Raw genomic sequence first — 13,054 nt, 5'->3', positions numbered from 1 at the left:
CACAGCCTGCAGCACAGAGCCAGGTCTAGCACCTACTCCCTCAACATCCACAGCATGCAGCAGAGAGCCAGGTCTAGCACCTACTTCCTCAACATCCACAGCCTGCAGCAGAGAGCCAGGTCTAGCACCTACTCCCTCAACATCCACAGCCTGCAGCAGAGAGCCAGGTCTAGCACCTACTCCCTCAACATCCACAGCCTGCAGCACAGAGCCAGGTCTGGCACCTACTCTCTCAACATCCACAGCCTGCAGAGAGCCCGGTCTAGCGCCTACTCCCTCAACATCCACAGCCTGCAGCACAGAGCCAGGTCTGGCACCTACTCACTCAACATCCAAAGCCTGCAGAGAGCCAGGTCTGGCACCTCCTCCCTCAACATCCACAGCCTGCAGAGAGCCAGGCCTAGCGCCTACTCCCTCAACATCCACAGCCTGCAGTAGAGAGCCAGGACTGGCAACTACTCCCTTAACATCCACAGCCTGCAGGAGAGAGCCAGGTCTAGCACCTACTCCCTCAACATCCACAGCCTGCAGGAGAGAGCCAGGTCTAGCACCTACTCCCTCAACATCCACAGCCTGCAGCAGAGAGCCAAGTCTAGCGCCTACTCCCCCAACAGTCGAGTCAGACAGTAGAGAACCAGGCCACGCACCTATTGCCTGGAGCAGTAGGCCTGAACCTTTAACCTGGAGCATAATCAGGTTCTTTAACTACCAACAGCAGGGCAGTCAGGCCCAGCATCATTAAAACACACAACTCTGCAATCTCCCAAGCAGCAGAAAGCACAGTGTCTACATCCTTTAGCACTAATGTACTTCGTGTTCCAGCAGCACTCCCCACCAGAGCCGTCACCCCTTCCCCTTCCCCTTCTCACCTGCTGTGGAGACCACGTGCAGGAGCATCTCAATCTCACAAGTGAATAATGTCCAGCTGCTGTAGGAGTACTCCCAACGGACAAGGAATGCCTGACCTTCCATCAAAACCTGACCGAGTGTGCCCTGAGGGATGCGCAGGTTCGTCTGGCCAACACCTGAAAGAGAAATCATTAACAAGAAAAAGTGAATACAAATGGAAGCATCATCATCTGGGACGTAGTAAATGTTACTTAATTGTCATCCTAGTTTTCAATCACAGGAATAGTCACCAACTTCATGAACAATGAATACATGCGCAAATTATAAACAATTCAAATTCTTTAAAGAGCGCAAATAACGGTCTACGGCCTCTTTGCTTCTCAATTTCCATTTTCAAAATGGAAACAAATGAATAAAGGAGAATGAGAAGAAAGCAGGATTTCAGAATATTAAACTGCACTCTCCTATAAATCCATCCAGGATTTGTGCAACAGAGGAATGAAAATGTCACTTACCCAGTGTACATCTGTTCGTGGCATCAGTCGCAGTAGATTCGCATGTTCTGCAATAGCTCGCCATCTGGTGTTGGGCCGGAGTGTTACAAGTTGTTTTTCTTCGAAGAAGTCTTTCGAGTCACGGGACCGAGTGACTCCTCCTTTTGTCTCCATTGCGCATGGGCGTCGACTCCATCTTCGATTGTTTTTCCCCGCAGAGGGTGAGGTAGGAGTTGAATTGTAGTAATAGTGCCCATGCAATGGAGTGACTAAGTATGCACCTATTTAAGGTTGAGATGACACATATATAAATAATTGAAGGTAACTTCCAAACTGCTACAGGCTCCCGGGGAGGCGGGTGGGCACATGCGAATCTACTGCGACTGATGCCACGAACAGATGTACACTGGGTAAGTGACATTTTCAGTTCGATGGCATCTGTCGCTGTAGATACGCATGTTCTGCATAGACTAGTAAGCAGTTATTTCCCCAAAAGAGGTGGATCAGCCTGTAGGAGTGGAAGTAGTCTGAAATAATGTTCTTAATACAGCTTGACCTACTGTGGCTTGTTGTGCGGATAACACGTCTACACAGTAGTGCTTGGTGAATGTGTGAGGCGTAGACCATGTGGCTGCCTTACATATTTCTTGCATTGGGATGTTTCCTAGAAAGGCCATGGTAGCACCTTTCTTTCTGGTTGAGTGTGCCCTTGGTGTAATGGGCAGCTGTCGTTTAGCTTTAAGGTAGCAGATTTGGATGCATTTAACTATCCATCTGGCTATACCTTGTTTTGAAATTGGGTTTCCTGCATGAGGTTTTTGAAATGCAATAAAGAGTTGTTTAGTCTTTCTGATGTTTTTTGTTCTGTCAATGTAATACATCAATGCTCTTTTGACATCTAATGTATGTAGTGCCCTTTCAGCTACGGTATCTGGCTGTGGAAAGAACACTGGAAGTTCCACTGTTTGATTTAGATGGAACGGTGAAATAACCTTTGGCAAAAATTTAGGATTGGTCCTTAGGACGACTTTATTTTTGTGTAGTTGTATAAAAGGTTCCTGTATTGTAAACGCCTGAATCTCGCTTACTCTTCTTAGGGAAGTAATGGCGATGAGAAATGCCACCTTCCAGGTTAGGAACTGTATGTCGCAGGAGTGCATGGGTTCAAAAGGTGGACCCATAAGTCTAGTTAGGACAACATTTAGGTTCCATGAAGGAACAGGTAGTGTTCTTGGTGGTATAATTCTCCTAAGGCCCTCCATGAATGCTTTAATGACTGGTATCTTATATAGGGAAGTTGAATAGGTAGTCTGCAGGTATGCAGATATTGCTGCAAGGTGTATTTTAATGGAAGAGAAAGCTAGGTTAGATTTTTGTAAGTGAAGCAAGTAACCCACTACATGTTCTGGAGTTGTGTGTAATGGTTGTATTTGATTAATATGGCAGTAGCAAACAAACCTCTTCCATTTACTTGCATAACAGTGCCTGGTGGATGGCCTTCTGGCTTGTTTTATGACTTCCATACATTCTTGGGTAAGTTGTAAGTGCCCGAATTCTAGGATTTCAGGAGCCAGATTGCTAGATTCAGCGATGCTGGATCTGGGTGTCTGATCTTTTGGTTGTGCTGTGTCAACAGATCTGGCCTGTTGGGCAATTTGATGCAGGGTACCACTGATAGGTCTAGCAGCGTTGTGTACCAGGGTTGCCTTGCCCAAGTTGGTGCTATCAATATGAGTTTGAGTTTGCTTTGACTGAGTTTGTTTACCAGGTAAGGAAGGAGAGGGAGAGGAGGAAAAGCGTAAGCAAATATCCCTGACCAGTTCATCCATAGGGCATTGCCTTGGGATTGTTTGTGTGGGTATCTGGATGCGAAGTTTTGGCATTTTGCGTTCTCCCTTGTCGCAAACAAGTCTATCTGAGGTTTTCCCCAGAGTTTGAAATAAGTGTTCAGAATTTGGGGGTGAATTTCCCATTCGTGGACTTGTTGATGATCTCGAGAGAGATTGTCTGCGAGTTGATTTTGGATCCCTGGTATAAACTGTGCTATTAGGCGAATTTGGTTGTGAATTGCCCAATGCCAAATTTTTTGTGCTAGCAGGCTTAACTGCGTGGAGTGCGTCCCCCCCTGCTTGTTTAGATAATACATTGTTGTCATGTTGTCTGTTTTGACGAGAATGTATTTGTGAACTATTATTGGTTGGAAGGCTTTTAGTGCTTGAAAAACTGCTAGAAGTTCTAGGTGATTGATATGCAGTTTTGTTTGATGTACGTTCCATTGTCCTTGTATGCTGTGTTGATCGAGGTGTGCTCCCCACCCTGTCATGGAAGCATCTGTTGTTATTACGTATTGTGGCACTGGGTCTTGGAAAGGCCGCCCCTTGTTTAAATTTATGTTGTTCCACCACAGAAGCGAGAGGTAAGTTTGGCGGTCTATTAACACCAGATCTAGAAGGTGACCCTGTGCTTGAGACCACTGTGATGCTAGGCATTGTTGTAAGGGCCTCATGTGCAGTCTTGCGTTTGGGACAATGGCTATGCATGAAGACATCATGCCTAGGAGTTGTAATACCATCTTTGCCTGTATCTTTTGTGTTGGATACATGCGTTGTATGATGGTGTTGAAATTTAGAATTCTTTGTGGACTTGGAGTGGCTACTCCCTTTGATGTGTCTATTATGGCTCCTAGGTATTGTTGTACCTTGCGCGGCAGAATGTTGGATTTTGTAAAGTTGACGGTGAACCCGAGTTTGAAGAGGGTTTGTATGATCTGATTTGTGTGATTTGAGCACTGTATGAACGAATGGGCCTTGATTAGCCAGTCGTCCAAATATGGGAACACATGTATTTGCTGCCTTCTTATGTGTGCAGCGACTACCGCTAGACATTTGGTAAAGACTCTTGGTGCGGTTGTTAATCCGAAAGGCAGTACCTTGAATTGGTAATGTATTCCTTTGAATACAAACCTTAGGTATTTCCTGTGCGATGGGTGTATTGGTATATGGAAATAAGCATCCTTGAGGTCTAAAGTTGCCATGTAGTCGTGTAGTTTTAGCAATGGCAATACTTCTTGTAGTGTGACCATGTGGAAGTGGTCTGATTTGATGAAAGTGTTCACTACTCTGAGGTCTAGGATTGGTCTCAGTGTTTTGTCCTTCTTTGGTATCAGAAAGTACAGTGAGTAAACTCCTGTGTTTATTTGTGTGTTTGGCACTAATTCGATTGCATTCTTTTGCAATAGTGCCTGCACTTCTATCTCCAGGAGATTGGAATGGTGTGTTGTTAAATTTTGTGCTTTTGGTGGTATGTTTGGAGGGAATTGTAGAAATTCTATGCAATAACCATGTTGGATAATTGCTAGAACCCAAGTGTCTGTAGTGATTTTCTCCCATGCTTTGTAATAATGACCTATTCTTCCCCCCACTGGTGTTGTGTGGAGGGGGTGAGTGACATGTGAGTCACTGTTTAGTAGTAGGGGTTTTGGGGCTTTGAAATCTTCCTCTATTTCTAGGGAATTGCCCTCCTCTATATTGTCCCCGAAAACCTCCTCTATACTGTCCTTGGTAACTGGACGGTGTGGCTTGTGAGGTGCTGGCTTGTGTGCTTTGACCCCGAAACCCCCCTCGAAAGGGCGTTTTACGGAATGTGCTGTAATTCCCTCTGCTCTGCGGGGAGTAGAGTGCGCCCATGGCTTTGGCAGTGTCCGTATCTTTTTTGAGTTTCTCAATCGCTGTGTCCACTTCTGGACCGAACAGTTCTTTTTCATTAAAAGGCATATTGAGAACTGCTTGTTGAATCTCTGGTTTAAATCCAGACGTTCGGAGCCATGCATGCCTTCTGATAGTTACAGATGTATTAATTGTCCGTGCAGCTGTATCTGCAGCGTCCATGGAGGAGCGTATCTGGTTGTTGGAGATGGTCTGTCCCTCCTCAACCACTTGTTTTGCCCTATTTTGTAAGTCCTTGGGCAGATGTTCAATGAGATGTTGCATCTCGTCCCAGTGGGCTCTGTCATAGCGCGCAAGTAGTGCCTGGGAGTTCGCGATGCGCCACTGGTTTGCAGCTTGTGCTGCGACTCTTTTACCAGCTGCATCGAACTTGCGGCTTTCTTTATCTGGGGGTGGTGCATCTCCAGATGTGTGAGAGTTGGCCCTTTTCCTAGCTGCTCCTACAACGACAGAGTCTGGTGGCAGCTGTGTAGTGATGAAAACCGGGTCCGTAGGAGGCGGCTTATACTTTTTTTCCACCCTTGGTGTGATTGCCCTACTTTTGACCGGCTCCTTAAAGATGTCTTTTGCGTGCCGGAGCATACCAGGGAGCATAGGCAGGCTTTGGTATGAGCTGTGGGTGGAGGAGAGTGTGTTGAATAAGAAATCATCCTCGACCTGTTCTGAGTGGAGGCTTACGTGGTGAAATTGTGCTGCTCTAGCCACCACTTGAGAGTACGCGGTGCTGTCTTCTGGTGGAGATGGCTTTGTAGGGTATGCCTCCGGACTGTTATCTGACACTGGGGCGTCGTATAGGTCCCATGCGTCCTGATCTTGGTCACCCTGGCTCATGGTGGTGTGAGCTGGGGAGTGTGATGGAGTTTGTGCTGGTGAAACGTTAATCACGGGCAGAGGAGAGGGTGGTGGTGTAACTCTTTTCACCACTTTTGGTTGTGGTGTTTGTTCCGTCTGGAACTCCAACCTTCTCTTTCTCCTAATGGGGGGAAGGGTGCTTATTTTTCCTGTCCCCTGCTGAATGAAGATACGCTTTTGCGTATGGTCCACATCAGTTGCTTGTAGCTCTTCCTCAAACCTATGCTTCTGCATTGGGGAGGTTAGCGAGTGCTCTTCTGTATAAGAGCCTGAAGCTGGGTCGCTTGCAGTTTCTTTCGGCATCGAAACTTTGTCTGCGTGTTTTTTCGGCTCCGAGGTGACTTTTTTCCTTTTCGGGGCCGAAACCTCTCGGCGTCGATCTGTTTCGGTGCCGCTGTCTCGGCGTCGAGCCGTGTCCACACCGGCATCTCGGTGTCGAGGCTTGTCTCCAGCACTTTCTCGGTCCCGAGAAGGCTGCGTGCCGGTGTCTCGACCGGAGTCGGACGATCTCGGCACTGTTTGGGCCTTTTTCGGTGCCGACGGTCGGTCACCGAATTTATGGGTCGAGCCATGGCCTGGTGGCAGTGGCGTCCCCTGGGCCTTGTAAATGTTCCTCTGAGTGGATTTCGACGTCTTACTCACGGTTTGTGTATCGTCGAATCCTTCGGAGTCTGAGTCTTGGATCGAGAAGGTACCTTCCTCTTCCTGTTCCTCGAACTCCCGTTGGGCTGTCGGTGCGGACGCCATCTGAAGTCTTCTGGCTCGACGGTCTCGGAGTGTTTTTCGGGACCGGAACGCACGACAGGCCTCGCAGGTGTCTTCGCTGTGCTCAGGTGACAGGCACAGGTTGCAGACCAAGTGTTGGTCTGTGTAGGGGTATTTATTGTGGCATTTGGGGCAGAAACGGAACGGGGTCCGTTCCATCGGCGTTCTTCAGCACGCGGTCGGGCCGACCAGGCCCCGACGGAGGATCGAAAAACTACCCCGAAGGGCACCGGAGCTCTTCGATCTTCGATGCGGTGTGGAATCTAAGTACGCCGATCCCGAACGCAACAATACCGACGAAAATCTTCCGAAATTAGCTAATTTTCCGTTCCGAAACTCGGAGCGACAGGAACACGTCCGAACCCGATGGCGGAAAAAAAAACAATCGAAGATGGAGTCGACGCCCATGCGCAATGGAGACAAAAGGAGGAGTCACTCGGTCCCGTGACTCGAAAGACTTCTTCGAAGAAAAACAACTTGTAACACTCCGGCCCAACACCAGATGGCGAGCTATTGCAGAACATGCGTATCTACAGCGACAGATGCCATCGAACTTGTTCATTTCAAAGTTTGAACTCACGGGAGGATCTTCCCGCAGAGAGCTATCTGGTCTCTGGTATATGCCAGTTTGACTACCTCGTTCAAATCAGGACCTCTCAGAATTGGACCTCAGCACAAACCTAATTTAAAAGCCTAAAAAAGATTTGATGGTAAGAGGGTGGGAGCGTTTTGCATCTGTGCGTGAGTTCTGAAACACTGGATGGTCCTATGCTGGCGACATGTGACGGGTCACTTGTGAGCCATTGTCATCAGATGTCGCTTGGGATTAGTACAAACAGGCTGAGCTTCAAATACAATTTAGGCATCAAGGTCTAGAAGGTCAGAAGACAACCTTTGAGCAGAGCTGTGACATTTCATAATGTGATATATAGGTAGAGCTGGGCATCTCCTGTTTACTGATGGATCTTGATGGCCTGGAGGGCCCCAGAGGTTCCAGGTACAGGCTTGGAAGCTTGTGGGACCCTGCAGAGAACAATGGTGGCTTTGGATTACTACTAGAAGTAGAAGGATCCCTGGGGTATCCCTCAGGTTACTAGGATGAGAGTTGGATCTGAAGTGCTCATCTAGATGGAATGGGATCTCTTTCACGCAGGATGTGCAGCAGAATAACTGGCATGCATGGTTCATTCGAGAAAAACACAAATGTTGTGGAGGATGATCCAACCACTGTGGGGGCATTTCCACGTGTAGAAAACGCTCAATTAAAACTGAAATTACGTGAGAGGAAACATATAGCTGTATACATACGAGAGCCATAAGTTATTTTTTTCTACCGGTCACTGACAAGACTGTCAATGGGACGTTTAAGTTTGACATGGGGAGTTCACCAAGGTCTTCCTCATCAATGAGGCAGAAGACACTGGAGAGAAAAGAGACTATTTTGAGGGTGAAAATGTAGGAGGAAATCTGGTAGAAGACAATCAAATGTAGCTGACAAGACTAACTGTGGATGTAGACTGGGGCAGAGGAGCTTCTGTGGCTATTGTTCATAATGTAATTTAAGGAAAAAATTCTCTTTCCAGGTCGCTCAAGAAAATAATTTTAGTTTTGAGGAAGATCACGGAATAACCGCCGTGGATGCCTTATTAGAACTAGACCCAGACCCCAGGCGGGCAGAAACCTGTCTGAGGGTTGGCAGCAGCTGCCAGGAAAACTCCAGAGAGCTATTTTGGCAGTACCCAGGTTCTATGCTAGAGACCCGGGGATGCATGGAATTGTCCCCACAATACCATAATGGTATTGGGGTGATGTAGGAAGTTGGCTCTGTATGTGCTATTTCAAAGTAAGGAATAGCATGCACAGAGTCCAAGGGTTCCCCTTAGAGGTAAAATAGTGGTAAAAATAGATAATACTAATGCTCTATTTTGTGGTAGTGTGGTCGAGCAGTAGGCTTATCCAAGGAGTAGTGTTAAGCATTTGTTGTACATACACATAGACAATAAATGAGGTACACACACTCAGAGACAAATCCAGCCAATAGGTTTTTGTATAGAAAAATATCTTTTCTTAGTTTATTTTAAGAACCACAGGTTCAAATTCTACATGTAATATCTCATTCGAAAGGTATTGCAGGTAAGTACTTTAGGAACTTCAAATCATCAAAATTGCATGTATACTTTTCAAGTTATTGACAAATAGCTGTTTTAAAAGTGGACACTTAGTGCAATTTTCACAGTTCCTAGGGGAGGTAAGTTTTGGTTAGTTTTACCAGGTAAGTAAGACACTTACAGGGTTCAGTTCTTGGTCCAAGGTAGCCCACCGTTGGGGGTTCAGAGCAACCCCAAAGTCACCACACCAGCAGCTCAGGGCCGGTCAGGTGCAGAGTTCAAAGTGGTGCCCAAAACACATAGGCTAGAATGGAGAGAAGGGGGTGCCCCGGTTCCGGTCTGCTTGCAGGTAAGTACCCGCGTCTTCGGAGGGCAGACCAGGGGGGTTTTGTAGGGCACCGGGGGGGACACAAGTCCACACAGAAATTTCACCCTCAGCGGCGCGGGGGCGGCCGGGTGCAGTGTAGAAACAAGCGTCGGGTTCGCAATGTTAGTCTATGAGAGATCTCGGGATCTCTTCAGCGCTGCAGGCAGGCAAGGGGGGGATTCCTCGGGGAAACCTCCACTTGGGCAAGGGAGAGGGACTCCTGGGGGTCACTTCTCCAGTGAAAGTCCGGTCCTTCGGGTCCTGGGGGCTGCGGGTGCAGGGTCTCTCCCAGGCGTCGGGACTTTAGGTTCAAAGAGTCGCGGTCAGGGGAAGCCTCGGGATTCCCTCTGCAGGCGGCGCTGTGGGGGCTCAGGGGGGACAGGTTTTGGTACTCACAGTATCAGAGTAGTCCTGGGGTCCCTCCTGAGGTGTCGGATCTCCACCAGTCGAGTCGGGGTCGCCGGGTGCAGTGTTGCAAGTCTCACGCTTCTTGCGGGGAGCTTGCAGGGTTCTTTAAAGCTGCTGGAAACAAAGTTGCAGCTTTTCTTGGAGCAGGTCCGCTGTCCTCGGGAGTTTCTTGTCTTTTCGAAGCAGGGGCAGTCCTCAGAGGATGTCGAGGTCGCTGGTCCCCTTGGAAGGCGTCGCTGGAGCAGGATCTTTGGAAGGCAGGAGACAGGCCGGTGAGTTTCTGGAGCCAAGGCAGTTGTCGTCTTCTGGTCTTCCGCTGCAGGGGTTTCAGCTAGGCAGTCCTTCTTCTTGTAGTTGCAGGAATCTAATTTTCTAGGGTTCAGGGTAGCCCTTAAATACTAAATTTAAGGGCGTGTTTAGGTCTGGGGGGTTAGTAGCCAATGGCTACTAGCCCTGAGGGTGGGTACACCCTCTTTGTGCCTCCTCCCAAGGGGAGGGGGTCACAATCCTAACCCTATTGGGGGAATCCTCCATCTGCAAGATGGAGGATTTCTAAAAGTTAGAGTCACTTCAGCTCAGGACACCTTAGGGGCTGTCCTGACTGGCCAGTGACTCCTCCTTGTTTTTCTCATTATTTTCTCCGGCCTTGCCGCCAAAAAGGGGGGCCTGGCCGGAGGGGGCGGGCAACTCCACTAGCTGGAGTGTCCTGCTGGGTTGGCACAAAGGAGGTGAGCCTTTGAGGCTCACCGCCAGGTGTGACAATTCCTGCCTGGGGGAGGTGTTAGCATCTCCACCCAGTGCAGGCTTTGTTACTGGCCTCAGAGTGACAAAGGCACTCTCCCCATGGGGCCAGCAACATGTCTCGGTTTGTGGCAGGCTGCTAAAACTAGTCAGCCTACACAGATAGTCGGTTAAGTTTCAGGGGGCACCTCTAAGGTGCCCTCTGGGGTGTATTTTACAATAAAATGTACACTGGCATCAGTGTGCATTTATTGTGCTGAGAAGTTTGATACCAAACTTCCCAGTTTTCAGTGTAGCCATTATGGTGCTGTGGAGTTCGTGTTTGACAGACTCCCAGACCATATACTCTTATGGCTACCCTGCACTTACAATGTCTAAGGTTTTGTTTAGACACTGTAGGGGTACCATGCTCATGCACTGGTACCCTCACCTATGGTATAGTGCACCCTGCCTTAGGGCTGTAAGGCCTGCTAGAGGGGTGTCTTACCTATACTGCATAGGCAGTGAGAGGCTGGCATGGCACCCTGAGGGGAGTGCCATGTCGACTTACTCATTTTGTTCTCACCAGCACACACAGGCTTGTAAGCAGTGTGTCTGTGCTGAGTGAGGGGTCTCTAGGGTGGCATAAGACATGCTGCAGCCCTTAGAGACCTTCCTTGGCATCAGGGCCCTTGGTACTAGAAGTACCAGTTAGAAGGGACTTATCTGAATGCCAGGGTGTGCCAATTGTGGATACAATGGTACTTTTTAGGTGAAGGAACACTGGTGCTGGGGCCTGGTTAGCAGGGTCCCAGCACTCTTCTCAGTCAAGTCAGCATCAGTATCAGGCAAAAAGTGGGGGGTAACTGCAACAGGGAGCCATTTCTTTACACAAGCCCCCCCCAGCCCACAGGCCAGGAGACTCAGCCCAAGCTGGGAGAGTCTTCCTAGTCTGTCAGGCGAGGAAGAGTAGGAGAAATAGGCTGGTTAGTTGCAGGGCCTACTCTGCCTTACATCCTTCTGTTCAGGTCATTCCCTTTGGGGAACTGACCTACTTCCACAGTGATAGGACCTAGTCTGAATTGCCTCTTGTCTGCCTCTTCAATGTCTCCACCCATTCTTTCTATTTTGGTCTTAGAGGTATCCACCTCTGCTAACTTTATCTTGGCCAGGGTTACCCCTAGCTTACCCAGAGAGGTTACCCAGAGCTGGAGTAACCCCACCATGACCAATAGGGTCAGGGGGCCTAACTTGCTATTTGGCATGGGGTCAGACCACCATGCTAAGGATAGTGCAGCCATAAAGGCTAACACCCAGCAGAGGCCACTGACAGCTGTCAGTGCCCAGAACCACACCTTTAGCTCTTCACCTAAAAGGGAAGGGGCTAAGTTACAGGCTTCTTTGGGTTCAGGTTGCCTGTCTGCTGTATTGGAGTGGGGGGTTACCACATCTTGTAGTAAACACCCTTCTTCCACTCTTTCTTCTGTTAGCTGAGGAGCCACCCACTCCGGTTTAACAGTTGCCTGACTAGCCAGGACTTCTTGTGGGTCAGGTTGGACTTTATCAGGGCCATTTTTGGAGTTCTCCCCTACTGGAGCAGAATCTCCTTGGCTTGCTGTAACCTTGGCTAAAGGTTGTCCACCCTTCCTACTCTGTTTTCTTTTCTTCTTCTTCTGGGGCCTGCTTGCATTTACTGCAGAGGCAGGACTTCCAGAATCCTTGGGAGAGGACTGGCACTGTACCAGTTTCTCTCTTGGGCTCTGACTAACCTCTGGGTAGTCATTTCCAAGGAGACAATCGAGGGGGAGGTCTGTACTGACTACTACCCTTCTCCAGCTAAGAGTGCCACCCACTTCTATGGGCACTAAAGCCACAGGCCTCTTAGTGACCCTATCTAGGCTAACTCTTACCCTGGCAGTCTCACCTGGGATGTACTGGTTTGAGAGCACCAGCCTGTCATGCACAATAGTGTGACTGGCACAAGTGTCTCTCAGGGCAGTGGTTGGGATTCCATTCACCAGTAGGTGGTGGAAGTGTCTACTTCCCTCTGGAATCTCCAACTCACCTGTTGGGCCCTGTTTCCAGTTGAAGGCTAGGAAGACCTCCTCATCTGAGGAGTCATCTCCCATGGCTACACTGGTTACCCCAGGAATTTTGTTCTGGGGTTTGTTTTTGGGACAAGAAGTGTCCTTGGTGTGGTGCCCAGACTGTTTACAGTTGTGGCACCATGCCTTAGTGGCATCCCAGTTCTTACCCTGGTACCCACCTTTGTTTTGGGTTGTGTCTTGGGGCCCACCCACCTGTTCTGGTTTTTGGGGGCCTACAGAGGACTCTTTTTCTTTGTTTCTAGTGTCACCCACTTTCTCCTGGGGAGTTTTTGTAACCCCTTTCTTTTGGTCACCCCCAGTGGAAGTTTTGGTTACCCTAGTCTTGACCCAGTGGTCTGCCTTCTTTCCCAATTCTTGGGGAGAAATTGGACCTAGGTCTACCAGATACTGATGCAACTTTTCATTGAAGCAGTTACTTAGAATGTGTTCTTTCATAAACAAATTATAAAGCCCAACATAGTCACACACTTCATTTCCAGTTAACCAACCATCTAGTGTTTTTACTGAGTAGTCTACAAAATCAACCCAGGTCTGGCTCGAGGATTTTTGAGCCCCCCTGAATCTAATTCTATACTCCTCAGTGGAGAATCCAAAGCCCTCAATCAGGGTACCCTTCATGAGGTCATAAGATTCTGCATCTTTTCCAGAGAGTGTGAGG

At 48.6% G+C, this 13,054-nt stretch overlaps 1 protein-coding gene across 3 annotated transcripts in view; it reads right to left on the bottom strand.

The window, feature by feature from the left end:
• NUP188 (nucleoporin 188) overlaps positions 1-13,054 on the bottom strand; it is a 642,545-nt gene that overhangs the window by 315,009 nt on the left and 314,482 nt on the right. For all 3 annotated transcript variants that reach the window (XM_069237029.1, XM_069237030.1, XM_069237031.1), the window contains exon 16: positions 870-1,025. In XM_069237029.1, the coding sequence (XP_069093130.1) occupies positions 870-1,025 (156 nt within the window). The remainder of the gene's footprint in view (positions 1-869; positions 1,026-13,054) is intronic.

This window comes from Pleurodeles waltl, chromosome 6, assembly GCF_031143425.1.
Source record: "Pleurodeles waltl isolate 20211129_DDA chromosome 6, aPleWal1.hap1.20221129, whole genome shotgun sequence".
NCBI lineage: Eukaryota > Metazoa > Chordata > Amphibia > Caudata > Salamandridae > Pleurodeles > Pleurodeles waltl.
This window is presented reverse-complemented; position numbering and strand designations above follow the sequence as displayed.